Source organism: Melanerpes formicivorus, unplaced genomic scaffold (assembly GCF_026170545.1).
Source record: "Melanerpes formicivorus ecotype bairdi unplaced genomic scaffold, bMelFor1.0.p_v2 SCAF_114, whole genome shotgun sequence".
In the NCBI taxonomy this organism is placed as follows: Eukaryota; Metazoa; Chordata; class Aves; order Piciformes; family Picidae; genus Melanerpes; species Melanerpes formicivorus.
Window position 1 is genome coordinate 1,083,721 of NW_027142466.1, and position 18,374 is coordinate 1,102,094.

The following is an 18,374-nucleotide window of genomic DNA, read 5'->3' on the forward strand; positions in this document are numbered from 1 at the left end:
CCTCCGAGCCGCCAGGGGGCACTGTGCGCGCCGGGCGCCGCCTGGCCGTACGGCGCAGGCGCAGTGCGGGCGGGCGCGGGGCAGCCATGGCGGAGGGCCCACAGCTGAAGAGGAAGCGGCAGGAGGAGGAGGAAGACGCCGGCTCCGCGCCTCAGGACGGGGCCGGGGCCGCTCCCGCCCCTTTCCCGCTGGCGGAGCTGCGCCTGCGGAAGGTGCTGCGGGAGTCGGCGCGGGACAAGGCCGTGTTCCTGCACGGGGAGGTACCGCGCATGGGTGGCGGGAGCGGGACTGGTCCCTGCCATGCTGCCCGCCCAGGCCACGCCCCCGGGGCGGGGCGGCCGGGATGGGGCCCGGGGCGCTCTCGGTCCCGCCTCAGGACCCCCCCCCCCCCCGCCCCCCCCGCCCCCCCGCCCCCCCCCCTCCCTCCATCTCTCTCTCTCTCTCTCTCTCTCTCTCTCTCTCTCTCCCTCTCTCCCTCCCTCCCTCCCTCCCTCCCATGGTGTCCTATGGCCAGGGACACCTCACACCACAGCAGGTTGCTCACAGCCACCTCCAGCCTGGCTGCAAACACCTCCAGGCAGGAGGCTGCCACCACCTCCCTGGGCAGCCTGGGCCAGGCTCTCACCACCCTCCTGGCCAACAACTTCTTCCTCACAGCCAATCTCAAGCTCCCCACTTCTAGCTCTGCTCCATCCCCCCCAAGTCCTATCCCTCCCTCACCCCCTCCAAAGTCCCTCCCCAGCTTGCTTGCAGCCCCCTGCAGATCCTGGAAGGCCACCAGAAGGTCTCCTGGGAGCCTTCTCCTCTGCAGCCTGCACAAGCCCAACTCTCTCAGGCTGTCTGCAGAGCAGAGCAGCTCCAGCCCTCTGCTCCTCCTCCTGGCCCTGCTCTGGACACCTTCCAGCCCCTCCAGAGCCTTCCTGGCACAGAGGCTCCAGAGCTGGCCCCAGAGCTGCAGCTGTGGTCTCAGCAGAGTGGAGCAGAGGGGCAGAATCCCCTCCCTGGCCCTGCTGGCCACACTTCTCTTGCTGCAGCCCAGGATGTCCAAAATATCAGAGAATCAGAGAATGGTAGGGCTGGAAGGGACCTCTAGACATCATCCAGTCGAGGGAGGTTCTCCTCCCCCTGCTGAGATCTCATCCTATTCCTCCCTCACACCCTGAAGATGCTGACCCTGGGGCTGTGGGCAGGCTGAGCACAGCAGCTGGGCACTGAGAGGGCTTGCAGCAGGAGAGGCTGCCCATGGTGCAGGAACCCCTCAGCCCCCTCAGCTTGGCTCTCCTAGAGGTGATGAGGAGGGTGCCTGAGGGGGGCTGCACACTGGCTGGCAGCAGAGCTCAGAGGGCTGGCAGCAGTGGCACAGAGTCAGCTTGGAGGCTGTGCCCAGGGCTGCTCCCCAGGCACCAGTGCTGGCTCCAGCTGTGTTCAGTATCTTTATCAACCACCTGGCTGAGGGCTTTGAGGGCACCCTGAGCAAGTTGTGATGATACCAACCTGGGGGTGGCTGACACCCCTCAGGCTGTGCTGCCATCCAATGTGACCTGGGCAGGCTGAGAGCTGGCTGCAGGCAAACCTCACGGAGTTCAGTGAGGACAAGGGCAGGGCCCTGCACCTGGGGAGGAACAGCAGGCACCAGGACAGGTTAGAGGCTGCCCTGCTGGAGAGCAGCTCCAGGGAGAAAGACCTTGGAGTGCTGGGGGGCAGCAAGGTCTGCAGGGGACAGCAAAGTGCCCTGGGGGCCAAGAGAGCCAAGGGGAGCCTGGGGTGCAGCAAGGGAAGTGTGGCCAGCAGGGCTGGGGAGGTTCTGCTCCCCCTCTGCTCTGCCCTGCTGAGACCACAGCTGCAATCCTGTGCCCAGCTCTGGGCTCCCCAGCTCCAGAGAGACAGAGAGCTGCTGGGGAGAGTCCAAGGGAGAGCCAGGAGGATGCTGAGGGGCCTTGAGCATCTCCCCTGTGGAGAGAGGCTGAGAGCCCTGGGGCTGTTGAGTCTGGAGAGGAGAAGGCTGAGAGGGATCTGATCAATGTCTATCAATAGCTGAGGGCTGGGGGGCAAGGGGAGGGGGCCAGGCTCTTGTGGGTGGTGCAGAGGAATAAGATAATGAACACCAGGAACAAGCTGGAAGAGAGACTTCAGCTCAGCATGAGGAGAAACTTCTTTGCAGTGAGGGTGACAGAGGCCTGGAGCAGGCTGCCCAGAGAGGTTGTGGAGCCTCCTCTGGAGCCTTCCCAGCCCCACCTGGCTGCAGCCCTGTGCAGCCTGCCCTGGGTGCTGCTGCTCTGGGTGATCTCTGGAGGTCCCTCCCAGCCTCCCATGCTCTGTGGTACTGTGACAGGGGAGCCTGAAGCTGCAGCTCAGCTCTCAGGGCCGTGGGTTGGTGGTCCCTGGGTTGCAGCCTGGGCACAGGGCTCTGCCCTCTGAGTGGGGCTGGCTTGGCAGCCTGAGAGGAGCCCCTTGCTCTCCCCATGTGGTGTGCAGGGAGGCTCTGCCTGGGTCCTGTGTGCTCAGGAGGGATCTGGGGGGGGTGCTCCAGCGCCCTCAGGCTGTGCCTGGAGCTGGGCTGTGGGTCCTGGGGGCAGGGCAGCAGCTCTCCCAGCCCCAAACCAGCCTGGCCCCAGTGCAACCCCCTGGGCCTGCCTCTGCCCTCTTCCTGTCCCTCCCAACCCCCAGCCACTGCCCCACCTTGCCTCCTGAGGGATGAAATCGGTGCTGTGGGCCCCGGGAGCATGTGGGGAGGAGCAGGAGGGCTGAGACACTGCCCACATCCTGGGCTGCCCCCACAGAGCCACCGCAGCTCCCTGCTGGGGAGCAGCTTCCTGCTGAGCTCCAGGGCAAAGCCTCCTGGGGGCAGGGCTGGGAAGGGCTCTGCCCAGGGCTGAGCTGCTGCAGGATGGCCTCTGTGCTCCCTGGCTGCAGTCACCCAGCTCCTGGCCTCGAACTCTCCCCCCAGCACGGGATCTGTGTGTGCTCAGAGCTGTGTCCTCCCTGGCCCAGGTGACCAACCCCTCTGGAGAGGCCACAGATGCTGTGATCATCCTGGAGAAGACTCCCTTCCAGGAGGAGAAGCTCTTGGAGCTGCTGAAGAAGCACACAAAGCTGGAGCTGCAGATGCACAACGACATTTACAGCACCTACCACCTCTACCCTCCCCCAGAGCTCAGTGGTCAGTGCTCCTGGGGGGCAGGGGGGTGCTGGGGGGGGGCTCTGTGGGCCAGTGGTGGTGGCTGGGTTGGCTCTGCAGGGGAGGCCACAGGGAGGCAGGCAGGAGCTGCTGCTGGACCTGCTGAGGGGTGCAGCTGAGTGGATTGTGGCAGCTCTGAAGCTGACTTCTCCCCTCGAGGCTTTGGCTGCTGCCTCCTTTCACCTCCTTACAGTCACAGAGCTGTCAGGGCTGGAAGGGACCCCAAGGCTCAGCCAGTCCCAACCCCCTGCCATGGGCAGGGACACCTCACACCACAGCAGGTTGCTCACAGCCACCTCCAGCCTGGCTGCAAACACCTCCAGGCAGGAGGCTGCCACCACCTCCCTGGGCAGCCTGGGCCAGGCTCTCACCACCCTCCTGGGGGACAGCTTCTCCCAGCTCAGGAGCAGCTGAGCATCTCTTGGTTGCTTGCAGCCCCCTGCTTGTGCCTTCATGTGAGGGTGAGGAAGGGCAGCTGGAGCCTCTCCAGTGTCAGCTCACCTGGGAGGGTGTTCCTGCCTGCAAGGATCAGCTTGGGTATGGAGCTGTGCTCTCCAGAGAGAGCTGCTGTGTGCCCCTGGGCTGGGCACTGCTGAGGCCAGCCCTGGAGTGCTGCCTTCAGCTCTGGGCTCCTGGCTGCCAGCAGGAGCTGGAGAGGCTGCAGCAGGGCCAGGGAAGGGCAAGGGAGCTGGGGAAGGGTGTGGAGAAGAGGGCTGGGGAGGAGCAGCTGAGGGAGCTGGGGGTGGGGAGGCTGGAGGAGAGGAGGCTGAGGGAGACCTCCTTGCTCTCTGCAGCTCCCCGCAAGGAGGCTGGAGCCAGGTGGGGCTTGGGCTCTGCTCCCAAGGGACAAGGGGCAGGATGAGAGGAAATGGCTTCAGGTTGCCCCAGGGGAGGTTCAGGTTGGGTGTTAGAAGAAAGTTCTTCACTGGAAGGGTTCTCAGGGCCTGGCCCAGGCTGCCCAGGGGTGGCTGAATCCCTACCCCCAGAGGGGTTTCAGAGGCAGAGCTGTGGTGCTGAGGCCATGGCTGAGCCCCAGCCTGGGGAGGGACTGTTGGATTCTGTGACCTTTGAGGTCTTTTCCAACCACAGCTCCATGGTTTCAGCCTCTCCTGGAGCTGAAGGAGCTGGGGGTGGTGAGGCTGGAGGAGAGGAGGCTGAGGGAGACCTCCTTGCTCTCTGCAGCTCCCTGCAAGGAGGCTGGAGCCAGGTGGGGCTTGGGCTCTGCTCCCAAGGAACAAGGGGCAGGATGAGAGGCAATGGCCTCAGGGTGCCCCAGGGGAGGTTCAGGTTGGCCTTGAGGAACAATTTCTTCCCCTTGAGGGTTGTCCTGGCCTGGCCCAGGCTGCCCAGGGCAGAGGTGCAGTCCCCATCCTGGAGGGGTTTCAGAGCTGTGGAGAGGTGGTGCTGAGGACCCTGGCTCAGTGGGGCCCTGGCTCAGTGGGGCCCTGGCTCAGTGGGGCCCTGGCTCAGTGGGGCCCTGGCAGTGCTGGGCTCAGGGTTGGACACTGAAGTTCTCTTCCACCCAACTCATTCTGTTCAAGGATTCCCATCCCAGGCTCCCATCTCCTGTGCCCTGATGCCCCTGGAGCACAGGCAGCTGGCACTGCAGTGCTGACAGGCCCCAGTGCCCTGGGCAGGTGGGGACCTGGCCTCTGGCTTCTGAGCCTCTCCTCTGGGCTGTGAAAGCTGCTGAGTGCCTGAGGGAGGGGAGCAGGCAGGAGGGCTGCAGGGGAGGCTCTCTCCTGCTGTCAGCTTGGGTTCTCCTCACAGGGCAGAGGTGCCCAGGGAGGTGGTGGCAGCCTCCTGCCTGGAGGTGTTTGCAGCCAGGCTGGAGGTGGCTGTGAGCAACCTGCTGTGGTGTGAGGTGTCCCTGCCCATGGCAGGGGCTTGGGGCTGGCTGAGCCTTGAGCTCCCTTCCAGCCCTGTGATAATGTCCCAAACAGTTCCCCCCAGGCAGGTGGCAGAGTCCCCACCCCTGGAGGGGTTTCAAAGCTGCCTGGCTGTGGTGCTGAGGGCCCTGGGGCAGGGCTGGGCTTGGGAGCTCTGGGGGAGTGCTTGGACTTGAGGAGCTCAAAGCTCTCTGCCCTGAGCAGAGCACCACAGAAGGGTGGAGGTTGGAGGGGACCTCTGGAGCTCCTCCTTGCCCAACCCCCTGCCCAAGCAGGACCAACCAGGGCAGGTCCCACAGCAACACATCCAGGTGGGGTTGGAAAGCCTCCAGAGAAGACTCCAGAACCTCTCTGGGCTCTCTTCCAACCCTGGTTTGCCCAGGGAGGTGGTGGAAGCCTCCTGCCTGGAGGTGTTTGCAGCCAGGCTGGAGGTGGCTGTGAGCAACCTGCTGTGGTGTGAGGTGTCCCTGCCCATGGCAGGGGGTTGGGAAGGCTGAGCCTTGAGCTCCCTTCCAGCCCTGCCAGCTCTGTGTCCTCTGCTGTGCTCAGCACTGGCATGGATCTGCCCCCTGGGGGTGCAGTGATCAGCTCCAGCTCAGTGCCTCCAGGAGCAGCAGGGTGAACACTGAGGCTGCTGAGGCTGGCAGCCTGGGCCAGGAGGGTGCAGGGCAGAGCTCTGGGCATGCCTGGGGCTCCCTGCCCAGGCTGCAGCTCTGTGGGGCAGGAGGTGCTGCTCATCTGCCTCCAGCAGGTGACTTCTGCAGAGCTCCTCCTGAGCCTCACTCAGAGCTTTCAGCGTTGCAGAGCCACAGCTGCTGCTCAGGAAGGGGCCAGGACCCCACTGCAGTGCTGTGGGGAGATGTTCAACTCCCTGTGCTGGGCTTGGGGCCAGCAGCCCTGCAGGGCTGCCCCGAGGTGGCAGCACAGGACTGGCAGCTGGGGCTCCCTGCAGCTGCAGCCTGCTGGGCTTGGGGCTCCTTGCAGCTCTGTGCTGCAGCCTCTGGAGCTCCAGCCCCACTCTGACAGCAAAAGCACTTTGGTTGGAGGTGCCAGCAGGCAAGGAGCCCCCCCTGGGCTGAGCAGGCTGTGAGGGCAGCTCTGAGCTGCAGAGGGCTGAGGGGTGCAGTGTCCAGGGGAAGGAATTGGTTGGGTGGTCCTCTCCCTCTCCTCTCCCTCTCCTCTCCCTCTCCCTCTCCTCTCCCTCCCTCTCCTCTCCCTCCCTCTCCTCTCCCTCCCTCTCCTCTCCCTCCCTCTCCTCTCCCTCCCTCTCCTCTCCCTCCCTCTCCTCTCCCTCCCTCTCCTCTCCCTCCCTCTCCTCTCCCTCCCTCTCCTCTCCCTCCCTCTCCTCTCCCTCCCTCTCCTCTCCCTCCCTCTCCTCTCCCTCCCTCTCCTCTCCCTGCAGCCTTTGAAGCAGCCAGAGTGGCTCTGCCCAGCAGCAGCTCCTGGACTGGGGCAGCTGGGAAGGGTCTTCTGCAGCCAGGGGCTGTGCTCACCACCCCCAGCCCGGCCTGAGGGCTTCCTGCTGCTCTTCTGGAGCACCAAAAGCAGCTGGGGGGGGGCTGAGCCTGGGGCCCTCTGCCCCTTAGGCCTCTTTGTCTCCCCCAGTGCAGTGGGGGGTGGGCAGTGGGGCAGCCCCAGCCTGCTCTGCTTAGCTCCCCCTGCAGCCCTGTGGGGCAGCCCCAGCCTGCTCTGCTTGGCTCCCCCCTGCAGCCCTGGGGGGCAGCCCCAGCCTGCTCTGCTTTGCTCCCCCTGAGCCCTGGCAGTGCAGCCCTGGGGGGCTGGTGGGAAGCAGCCCAGGGCTGCCCTTGGGGCTTTGGTCTCTTCCCTTTGCCTCCTGCCAGCACTTGGCTGTCTCTGATGAGGCTGGGCCTGGCCTGCAGTGCAGGGGCAGAGAGCCTCCTGGCCTGGGCAGCACCAACCTGAGCAGAAAGCCCAAACCAAACAACCCAAACCCAGGACAAAGTAAGGGTGGGGTGGGGGAAAAGCCTCAGCCCAGGCTGAGAGCTGCCCTGAGGAACAAAGAGAGCTTTGTAGTCTGCCTGGCTGGGCTCTAGGCCATGGAATCACAGACTGGGCTGGGAGGGACCTTAGATCAGCTGCACCCAGCCCTAGCCATCAGCACAGCAGGTTGCTCAAGGCTCCATCCGGCCTGGCCTTGAACACTTCTGGCTTGGAGCCTCCACAGCTGCTCAGGACAGCCTGTTCCAGAGCCTCCCCACCCCTGGGCAGCAACCTCCTGATCTCAGCTCCAGCCTGCTGCTCCCAGGCAGGAGCCATCAGCCCTGGCCTCTCCTCCAAGCCTTTGTACAGAGCTCCTCTCCAGCTCTCTGGGAGTTCCCTGCAGCCCCCAGGGACATCCCCAGCCACAGCAGGCTGCTCCCAGCCCCAAGCAACCTGCCCTGCCCTGCTGCCAGCCATGGGGCAGCTCCACCTCTCTGGGCAGCCTGGGCCAGGCTCTCCCCAGCCTCAGCACCAACCATTTCTCCTTCTCTCCACTCTCAAGCTCCCTCTTGGCCTTCCAAACCATCCCCCCTTGGCCTGGCCCAACAGGCCCTGCTCCAAGCTCTGGCCCCAGCTTGCTTCAGGTGCTGGGAGGCCAGCAGAAGGTGTCCCTGGAGCCTTCTCCTCTGCAGGCTGCCCAAGGCCAACTCTCTCAGCCTGGCTCCCAGCAGAGGGCTTCCAGCCCTGCCAGCACTGCTGTGGCCTCCTCTGGCCCTGCTGCCCCAGCTGCCTGCCTGTGCTGTGCTGAGGGCTCCAGAGCTGCCCCAGCCCTGCAGGGGGGGTGAGCAGAGCAGAGCAGAGGGGCAGAATCCCCTCCCTGCCCCTGCTGCCCACCCTGCTGGGGCTCAGCCCAGGCCAGGCTGGGGCTGGGCTGGCAGCGCTGGGTGCCGGCTCCTGGCCAGCTCTGCACCCCCAGCACCCCCAAGGCCTTCTCCTCAGCCCCAGCCTGGGCTGGCACTGGGGATGTCCTGAGCCAGCTGCAGACCTTGCTGACCTTCATGAGGTTGGCTTGGGCCCAGCTCCCCATCCTGCCCAGGTCCCTCTGGGATGTTCTGTTCCCTGCCCTCCCAACTGGGCAGGTGGAGCCCTGCTGCTGCCCTTGGGGCTGTGTCCATCCCCCTGGTGCGCTGCCGACCCCTGGTGCCGACCCCTGGTGCAGTGTCGACCCCTGGTGCTGAGCCCCTGGTGCTGAGCCCTGGTGCGGTGCTACCCTGGCAGTGCTGTCTGTGCTGGTGGTTGTGGCTTGCTGGTTGGAAAGGTCACCTCCAGGATCCGTTCAGGAGCTGCTGCTGCCCCAGGGCTGTGCTGCTGCCCCAGGGCTGTGCTGCTGCCCCAGGGCTGTGCTGCTGCCCCAGGGCTGTGCTGCTGTCCCCTGCTGGGCACCTTCCCTCCCCTCCTGCACTGCCCTTTGGGGCACCCAGGGGGGTGCTGGGCAGCTCCTGGCGGTGTCCCCTGCCGGCCCTGCCCCCACAGCAGCAGCAGCCTGGGCAGCATCTCTCTGCCCCAGCTCTGCCCTCCCCCTGCCTGCTCCTCTCAGTGGTGTCTGCTCCTGGGGGGCTGCCGTGGGCTCCCCTGGGGGCGCAGGGCGGTGCTGGGGGCGCAGGATGGTGCTGGGGGCGCAGGGCGGTGCTGGGGGCACAGGATGGTGCTGGGGGCGCAGGGCGGTGCTGGGGGTGCAGGATGGTGCTGGGGGCGCAGGGCTGTGCCGGGGGCGCAGTGCGGTGCTGGGGGCGCAGGGCGGGGCCGGGGGCGCAGGGCGGTGCTGGGGGCGCAGGGCGGTGCTGGGGGTGCAGGGCGGTGCTGGGGGCGCAGGGCGGGGCTGGGGGCGCAGGGCGGGGCTGGGGGCGCAGGGCGGTGCTGGAGGCGCAGGGCGGGGCGGGGGTCGCAGGGCGGGGCTGGAGGCGCAGGGCGGGGCGGGGGGGCGCAGGGCGGGGCTGGGGGCGCAGGGCGGTGCTGGGGGCGCAGGGCGGGGCGGGGGGCGCAGGGCGGGGCCGGGGGCGCAGGACGGTGCAGGGGGCGCAGGGCGGGGCCGGGGGCGCAGGGCGGGGCGGGGGGCGCAGGGCGGGGCTGGGGGCGCAGGGCGGGGCTGGGGGGCGCAGGGCGGGGCTGGGGGCGCAGGGCGGGGCTGGGGGGGCGCAGGGCGGGGCCGGAGGTGCAGGGCGGTGCTGGGGGCGCAGGGCGGTGCTGGGGGCGCAGGGCGGTGCCGGGGGCGCAGGGCGGGGCTGGGGGCGCAGGGCGGTGCTGGGGGCGCAGGGCGGTGCCGGAGGTGCAGGGTGGTGCCGGGCGGGGCTGGGGGCACAGGGCGGGGCTGGGGGCGCAGGGCGGTGCCGGGGGCGCAGGGCGGTGCTGGGGGCGCAGGGCGGTGCCGGAGGTGCAGGGTGGTGCCGGGCGGGGCTGGGGGCACAGGGCGGGGCTGGGGGCGCAGGGCGGGGCTGGGGGCGCAGGGCGGGGCTGGGGGCGCAGGGCGGTGCCGGGGGCGCAGGGCGGTGCCGGAGGTGCAGGATGGTGCTGGGGGCGCAGGGCGGTGCCGGGGGCGCAGGGCGGTGCCGGTGGTGCAGTGCGGGGCCGGGGGCGCAGGGCGGTGCCGGAGGTGCAGGGCGGTGCTGGGGGTGCAGGACAGGGCCGGGGGCGCAGGGCGGGGCTGGGGGCACAGGGCGGGGCCGGGGGCGCAGGGCGGTGCCGGGGGCGCAGGGCGGGGCGGGGGGTGCAGGGCAGTCCTGGGCCGCAGGGCGGTGCCGGGGGGCGCCCTCTAGCGCTCAGCCTGTGTCTGCCTGCAGAGCTGAAGGCCACCGTGGTGTTCCCTGCCAGCCAGAAGCACCTCCAGAAGTACCTGCGGCAGGAGGTGTTCCTGGTGCGCGAGACCTGGCAGGACTACCAGGACATCACCCTGCCCTTCCTCCGCGAGCAGAGCCTCAGCCTCCAGGTACGGCCCCCAGGCACCCCCTTCGCCTGCCCCCTCCACAGCCTGAGCTCCCAGGGCTCTGTGCTGAGGGCTGGGGTGCAAGCAGAGGGCTCAGGACTGCTCTGGCCCTGGCTCCCTCTTGGTTCTTCTCTCAGCATCTTCTCAGCTCCGCAGCCTGCACCCTGCCAGCTGCTGGGAGCCTCTGCTCAGGAGCCAAGGCCAGGCTGGAGCCATGGCTGAGAGCAGTGGGATGAGGGTCAACGAGGCCAAGGCTGCAGAACCTCTGCTGTGGGGACAGGCTGAGGGAGCTGGGACTGTGCAGCCTGGAGAGGAGAAGGCTCCAGGGAGAGCTCAGTGCAACCTCCCAGTACCTGAAGGGCTCCAGGAGAGCTGGGGAAGGACTCTGGACAAGGGCTGGGAGTGCCAGGAGGAGAGGGAATGGATTTGAGCTGGAGCAGGGCAGAGTTAGGTTGGACACCAGGAGGAAGCTCTGCCCCAGGAGAGTGGTGGTGACCCTGGGGCAGGCTGCCCAGGGACATGCTTAAGGCCCCAGCTCCTCAAGGGCAGGCTCTGAGCAGCCAGAGCCAGGGGAGGATGTCCCTGCTGCCTGCAGGCTGGGCTGGCTGAGCTGTGCAGCTCCCTTCCAGCCCAACCCATCCTGGGAGTCTCTTCCATTTCACAGCTGAAACTCTGCTCTGGATGGTGCCTGGCTCTGCAGGAGGAGCTGCTGGGGGCTAACCAGAGCAGGGGTTAGAGGCTGAAACCTGAGCTGGGGAGGAAGAAGAGCCAGGAGCTGCTTTCTGAGCAGCCAGGAGAGCAGCAGATGTGCCCTGCCCCAGCAAGCACAGCCCTGCCTCTGCTGCCAGCAGCTGCAGCCACATCCAGCCTCAGGCTGCCAACAGCTCTGCTCCCTCCCTGTGAAAGGCAGCACAGCCCCAGCCCAGCTCCCTTCCCAGCCCTGGCTTCAGAGCTCTCAGTGCAGCCTGGGAGGCAGGGAGGTGGGATGCAGCCTGGGGGGGATTTAGTGCTGGCAGCAGCTCCATCTCCAGCCACGTCTGGCTTAGGGCTGGGGGAATTGCCTCCAAATCCTCTTAGGGGCTGAGTGGAGCTCTGCTGGGCTGAGCCAGCTCTGCTCACTGCCCTCAGCTCCAGCTGTGGCCTGAGAGGAGAGCAGCAGCCCTGCCTGCCGCAGGCAGTGGGGTCAGGGGGTGCCTGCACACTGCTGCTGGGGCCTGGAGGTGCTTGGTGGAGCCTGCTGAGGGTAATGAAGCAAGGAACTGCTCAGCCAGGAGGAGAGCTGGGCGGAGGCAAGGCCTTGGGGAAGGGCTTCTTGTGTCCTGGTTAGTCACAGAATTGCTCTGGGTGGGAAAGGCCTTGAAGCTCCTCCAGCCCAACCCTGCTCTGACTCTGCCAAGGCTGAGGCTCAGCCATGGCCTCAGCACCACAGCTCTGCCTCTGAAACCCCTCTGGGGGTAGGGATGCAACCACTGCCCTGGGCAGCCTGGGCCAGGCCTGGATAGCCCTCAAGGGGAAGAAATTGTTCCTCAGGGCCAAGCTGAACCTCCCCTGGGGCAGCCTGAGGCCATTGCCTCTTCTCCTGTACCTGGGAGCAGAGCCCAAGCCCCACCTGGCTCCAGCCTCCTTGCAGGGAGCTGCAGAGAGCAAGGAGGTCTCCCTCAGCCTCCTCTCCTCCAGCCTCACCACCCCCAGCTCCCTCAGCTGCTCCTCCCCAGCCCTCTTCTCCACACCCTTCCCCAGCTTCCTTGCCCTTCCCTGGCCCTGCTGCAGCCTCTCCAGCTCCTGCTGGCAGCCAGGAGCCCAGAGCTGAGCCCAGGGTTTGAGGTGCAGGGGGAGAGAAGACCCCAGGCTGGGAGCAGGGCAGTGCTCCCTGGCTGTGCAGGAGGTGCTGCTGAGGCTGTGCTGGCTCAGGGCTGTGCTGGCTCAGGGCTGTGCTGGCTCAGGGCTGTGCTGCTCTTGCAGTGGGTGTACAACATCCTGGAGAAGAAGGCTGAGGCTGAGAGAATCATCCACGAGAACCCAGACCCCTGCAACGGCTTCGTGCTGCTCCCAGACTTCAAGTGGAACCTCAGCCAGGTTGGTTTGCTGCTCCCTGCCCCCCGGGGGAGGCTGCAGCCCTGGGGGCAGAGCATGGGCTGGGCTGGAAGGGAGCTCCACAGCTCACCCACTGCAACCCCTGCTGGGGGAGCTGGGGCTGTGCAGACTGGAGAAGGCTCCAGGCAGACCTTAGAGCAGCCTCCCAGTGCCTGAAGGGCTCCAGGAGAGCTGGGGAGGGACTCTGGACCAGGGCTGGGAGTGCCAGGAGGAGGAACAATGGCTTGGAGCTGGGAGAGAGGAGACTGAGAGTGGAGATGAGGAAGGAATTGTTGAGGGTGAGGCTGGGGAGACTCTGGCACAGGCTGCCCAGGGAGGCTGTGGATGATTCCTCCCTGAGCCAGATCCCAGCCAGGGCCCAGCAGGGCTGCCCTGAGCCAGGGAACAGCACCTGGGCTGCAGCTGGGCTGGGCCTGATCCTGGCATCACCCCCAGGGGCTGATCCTGGCATTCCCCCTCCCAGGGGCTGATCCTGGCATCCCCCCGGGGGCTGATCCTGGTATCCCCTCCAGGGGCTGATCCTGGCATCCACCTCCCCCAGGGGCTGATCCTGGCACCCCCCACCAGGGGCTGATCCTGGCATTCCCCCTCCCAGGGGCTGATCCTGGCATCCCCTCCAGGGGCTGATCCTGGTATCCCCTCCCCCAGGGGCTGATCTTCTTCCCCAGACCCTTCCCCAGCTTCCTTGCCCTCCCCTGGCCCTGGTGCAGCCTCTCCAGGTCCTGCTGGCAGCCAGGAGCCCAGAGCTGAGCCTGGCTCAGGTCCATCTCAGACTGGCTTCAGCCTGGGCTGGGCTCAGCTGCCCTCTGCAGTGCCTGGGGGGCTGCAGCTGCTCTCTGCAGTGCCTGGGGAGCTGCAGCTGCTCTCTGCAGTGCCTGGGGGGCAGCAGCTGCCCTCTGCAGTGCCTGGGGGGCAGCAGCTGCCCTCTGCAGTGCCTGGGGGGCAGCAGCTGCCCTCTGCAGTGCCTGGGGGGCAGCAGCTGCTCTCTGCAGTGCCTGGGGGGCTGCAGCTGCCCTCTGCAGTGCCTGGGGAGCTGCAGCTGCCCTCTGCAGTGCCTGGGGGGCAGCAGCTGCCCTCTGCAGTGCCTGGGGGGCTGCAGCTGCTCTCTGCAGTGCCTGGGGGGCTGCAGCTGCTCTCTGCAGTGCCTGCAGCTGCTCTCTGCAGTGCCTGGGGGGCTGCAGCTGCTCTCTGCAGTGCCTGGGGGGCTGCAGCTGCTCTCTGCAGTGCCTGCAGCTGCTCTCTGCAGTGCCTGGGGAGCTGCAGCTGCTCTCTGCAGTGCCTGCAGCTGCTCTCTGCAGTGCCTGGGGGGCTGCAGCTGCTCTCTGCAGTGCCTGGGGGGCTGCAGCTGCTCTCTGCAGTGCCTGGGGAGCTGCAGCTGCTCTCTGCAGTGCCTGGGGAGCTGCAGCTGCTCTCTGCAGTGCCTGGGGGGCTGCAGCTGCTGTCTGCAGTGCCTGGGGGGCTGCAGCTGCTGTCTGCAGTGCCTGGGGGGCTGCAGCTGCTCTCTGCAGTGCCTGGGGAGCTGCAGCTGCCCTCTGCAGTGCCTGGGGGGCTGCAGCTGCTCTCTGCAGTGCCTGCAGCTGCTCTCTGCAGTGCCTGGGGAGCTGCAGCTGCTCTCTGCAGTGCCTGCAGCTGCCCTGGGGTCACCTCTCTCCACCCTCCTGCCCCTGCAGCTGGAGGACCTCTACCTGATCGCCCTGGTGCGGCGCCGAGACCTCCGCTCGCTGCGGGACCTCACTGCTGAGCACCTGCCCCTGCTGAGGACCATCCTGACTGAAGGGCAGGTGAGGCCCAGGGCTGCCCTGCTGCCTGCCCAGCCCCTGCTCACCCAGCCCTGGCACTGCCTGGGCACCACCCCCCGAGAGGCCTCAGACTGGGGCAGCAGGGGGTGGGAGAGCTGTGCTGTGGTCAGGGCCTGGAGGGGAGCCCTGCCTGGGAGTGGGGTGGGTGGGAAGGGACCCCCAAAGGTCTTCTATCCCAACCCTCTGCAGCCCCCAGGGACATCCCCAAGCACAGCAGGCTGCTCCCAGCCCCAACCAACCTGCCCTGCCCTGCTGCCAGCCATGGGGCAGCTCCACCTCTCTGGGCAGCCTGGGCCAGGCTCTCCCCAGCCTCAGCACCAACCATTTCTCCTTCTCTCCACTCTCAAGCTCCCTCTTTGCCTTCCAAACCATCCCCCCCTGGCCTGGCCCAACAGGCCCTGCTCCAAGCTCTGGCCCCAGCTTGCTTCAGGTGCTGGGAGGCCAGCAGAAGGTGTCCCTGGAGCCTTCTCCTCTGCAGGCTGCCCAAGGCCAACTCTCTCAGCCTGGCTCCCAGCAGAGGGCTTCCAGCCCTGCCAGCACTGCTGTGGCCTCCTCTGGCCCTGCTGCCCCAGCTGCCTGCCTGTGCTGTGCTGAGGGCTCCAGAGCTGCCCCAGCCCTGCAGGGGGGGTGAGCAGAGCAGAGCAGAGGGGCAGAATCCCCTCCCTGCCCCTGCTGCCCACCCTGCTGGGGCTCAGCCCAGGCCAGGCTGGGGCTGGGCTGGCAGCGCTGGGTGCCGGCTCCTGGCCAGCTCTGCACCCCCAGCACCCCCAAGGCCTTCTCCTCAGCCCCAGCCTGGGCTGGCACTGGGGATGTCCTGAGCCAGCTGCAGGACCCTGCCCTTAGCCTTGTTGCTGCTCAGGAGGTTCACTTTGAGCCCCTGAGGTCCCTTGGCTGGGTGCTGTCCCCTGGCAGTGTCACCTGCAGCCTGCTGTCACTGCAGCCCCGGGGGGGTCACTGGATCCCCCTCCCCCCTCCTGCTCTGACCTCCTTCCCCCCCTCAGCCTCTGCCCCTGCTGGGTTTTTCCAGCCCCATGCTCAGATGGATGCTGATAGCTGCTGGGGCTGTGGAAAGTTCTCTGCCTTGGGGCAGGGGAGGTGCAGGAGGTTGGCCTGGGGCTGGGGCTGGGCTGGGGAGCTCAGCAGCTTTAATTACAGAGCTGGTAACAGGAGCCCAGGCTGCCAGGGAGAGGGAAAGAGGAGCTGGGCAGAGGACACCTCCTGGCATGGGGGGGGGAAGTGGGGCACTGAGGGCATGGCTGCAGCCCTGGAGAGGCTGAAAGCATGGAGCTGGGGTTGGAAAAGACCTCAAAGGTCACAGAATCCAACAGTCCCTCCCCAGGCTGGGGCTCAGCCATGGCCTCAGCACCACAGCTCTGCCTCTGAAACCCCTCTGGGGGTAGGGATTCAGCCACCCCTGGGCAGCCTGGGCCAGGCCCTGAGAACCCTTCCAGTGAAGAACTTTCTTCTAATAACCAACCTGAACCTCCCCTGGGGCAGCCTGAGGCCATTGCCTCTTCTCCTGTCCCTTGGGAGCAGAGTCCAAGCCCCACCTGGCTCCAGCCTCCTTGCAGGGAGCTGCAGAGAGCAAGGAGGTCTCCCTCAGCCTCCTCTCCTCCAGCCTCACCACCCCCAGCTCCCTCAGCTGCTCCTCCCCAGCCCTCTTCTCCACACCCTTCCCCAGCTTCCTTGCCCTTCCCTGGCCCTGCTGCAGCCTCTCCAGCTCCTGCTGGCAGCCAGGAGCCCAGAGCTGAAGGCAGCACTCCAGGGCTGGCCTCAGCAGTGCCCAGCCCAGGGGCACAATCCCTGCCCTGCTCCTGCTGCCCACACCATTGCTGCTCCAGCCCAGGCTGCTGGTGGCCTTCTTGCCCAGCTGGGCACCCCCTGGCTCCTCTCCAGCTGCTGCCACCCAGCCCCCCCAGGGCCTTTCCTGCTGGGCACTTTGCAGCCCCTCTGCCCCAGCCTGGAGCCTTGCTGGGGTGGTTGTGAGCCAAGGGCAGGACCCAGCCCTTGGCCTTGTTGAACCTCATCCCCTTGGCCTTGGCTCACCCCTGCAGCCTGCCCAGGTCCCTCTGCAGAGCCTCCAACCCTCCAGCAGCTCAGCACAGCCACCCAGCTTGGTGCCCCTGCAGCCTGCCTGAGGCAGCCTCCATGCCCTCCCCCAGGCCATTGATGGAGACCTTGGGGAGCCCTGGGCCCAGCACTGAGCCCTGGGGCCCCCAAGGCTGGAGGAGAGCTTTGCCCTCTCCCCCTACTTCTCCCCCTGAGGGAGGATGCAGGGAGCAGGAATCTCTTCTGCTTTCCTTGTGAGGCACCTGGGGATGTTGCTTCCCCTCCCCCCCAGGCTCTCTGTGTCCATCCCCTGCCTCCCCTGTGCCCCTTGTGGGTGCTGCCAGCCCTGCCCTGTGCCCCCTGTGCCCACTGTGGGTGCTCCCCCCCCTGCCCTGTGCCCCCTGTGTATGCTGCCCCCTTCCCCTGTGCCCCTTGTGGGTGCTGCCCCCCTGCCCCGTGCCCCCTGTGCCCCCTCTGGGTGCTTGCCCTGTGTCCTGTGCCCCCTGTGGGTGCTGCCCCCTTCCCCTGTGCCCCCTCTGAGTGGTGCCCCCTGTGCCCCCTCTGGGTGCTGCCTCCTTGCCCTGTGCCCCTGTGGGTGCTTCCCCTGTGTCCTGTGTCCCCTGTGGGTGCTGCCCCCCTTGCCCTGTGCCCCCTGTGGGTGCTGCCAGCCCTGCACTGTGCCCCCTGTGCCCCCTGTGCGTCCATCCCCTGCCTGCCCTGTGTCCCTTGTGGGTGCTGCCAGCCCTGCCCCATGCCCTGTGCCCGCAGGAGGCGATCTCCCGGCGCTTCGGCGTGCCGGGCTGCCGGCTGCGAGTCTTCCTGCACTACCAGCCCTCCTACCAGCACCTGCACGTCCACTTCACGGCGCTGGGGCTGGAGGCAGCGGGCAGCGGGGTGGAGAGAGCTCACCTGCTGCCGGACGTCATCGACAACCTGCAGCTGCAGCCCTGCTACTACCAGCAGCGCGCCCTCAGCTTCCCGCTGCGCGCCGGCGAGCCGCTGCTGCAGCGCTTCCGGGAGGCAGGCAGGCTCTGAGCCCCTGCTGCTGCTGCTGCTGTGGCTGCTGCGGGAGGCAGGCAGGCTCTGAGCCCCTGCTGCTGTGGCTGCTGCGGGAGGCAGGCAGGCTCTGAGCCCCTGCTGCTGCGGGAGGCAGGCAGGCTCTGAGCCCCTGCTGCTGCGGGAGGCAGGCAGGCTCTGAGCCCCCTGCTGCTGCGGGAGGCAGGCAGGCTCTGAGCCCCTGCTGCTGCGGGAGGCAGGCAGGCTCTGAGCCCCTGCTGCTGCGGGAGGCAGGCAGGCTCTGAGCCCCTGCTGCTGCGGGAGGCAGGCAGGCTCTGAGCCCCTGCTGCTGCAGGAGGCAGGCAGGCTCTGAGCCCCTGCTGCTGCGGCTGCTGCAGGAGGCAGGCAGGCTCTGAGCCCCTGCTGCTGCTGCTGCAGCTGCTGCTGCGGCTGCTGCGGGAGGCAGGCAGGCTCTGAGCCCCTGCTGCTGCGGGAGGCAGGCAGGCTCTGAGCCCCTGCTGCTGCGGCTGCTGCGGGAGGCAGGCAGGCTCTGAGCCCCCTGCTGCAGCGGGAGGCAGGCAGGCTCTGAGCCCCTGCTGCTGCTGCTGCTGCGGCTGCTGCTGTGGCTGCTGCGGGAGGCAGGCAGGCTCTGAGCCCCTGCTGCTGCTGCTGCTGCGGGAGGCAGGCAGGCTCTGAGCCCCTGCTGCTGCTGCTGCTGCAGCGCTTCCGGGAGGCAGGCAGGCTCTGAGCCCCTGCTGCTGTGGCTGCTGCGGGAGGCAGGCAGGCTCTGAGCCCCCTGCTGCTGCGGCTGCTGCGGGAGGCAGGCAGGCTCTGAGCCCCCTGCTGCTGCGGCTGCTGCGGGAGGCAGGCAGGCTCTGAGCCCCCTGCTGCTGCGGCTGCTGCGGGAGGCAGGCAGGCTCTGAGCCCCCTGCTGCAGCGCTTCTGGGAGGCAGGCAGGCTCTGAGCCCCTGCTGCTGCGGGAGGCAGGCAGGCTCTGAGCCCCTGCTGCTGCGGGAGGCAGGCAGGCCCTGAGCCCCCTGCTGCTGCGGGAGGCAGGCAGGCCCTGAGCCCCCTGCTGCTGCGGGAGGCAGGCAGGCTCTGAGCCCCTGCTGCTGCGGGAGGCAGGCAGGCTCTGACCCCTGCTGCTGCGGCTGCTGCACCACCGCTGGGGCTGCAATAAACCCTCTGGGGACCTGGGCTTGTTTTTAACAGGTGTGGCTGGCTTTGTGGTGTTTTTAACCCCCCTCCTCCCCCCACCAGTGTTTTCCTGCAGCCTGTTCAGGAGGAGACTTGATACAGTGCTTGGTGCCATGGGTTAGGTGGTTGGGTGGTGTTGGGTGAGAGGTTGGACACAATGATCTCCAAGGTCTCCTCTCTCCTCCTCCTCTCCCTCTCCCTCTCCCCCTCCCCTCCCCTCCCCTCAGTATCCTGCAGCTGGGGGCAGAGTG

At 67.6% G+C, this 18,374-nt stretch overlaps 1 protein-coding gene across 1 annotated transcript; it reads left to right on the forward strand.

Moving 5' to 3' along the window:
• Position 1: 1 nt before the first annotated feature.
• Positions 2-16,965, forward strand: DCPS (decapping enzyme, scavenger). The gene is made up of 6 exons (XM_068167280.1): positions 2-260; positions 2,992-3,160; positions 9,846-9,991; positions 11,951-12,064; positions 13,753-13,863; positions 16,699-16,965. The coding sequence occupies exons 1-6, from the start codon at positions 87-89 to the stop codon at positions 16,963-16,965; spliced, it is 981 nt and encodes a 326-aa protein (XP_068023381.1). The 5' UTR covers positions 2-86.
• The last annotated feature ends 1,409 nt before the right edge of the window (positions 16,966-18,374 follow it).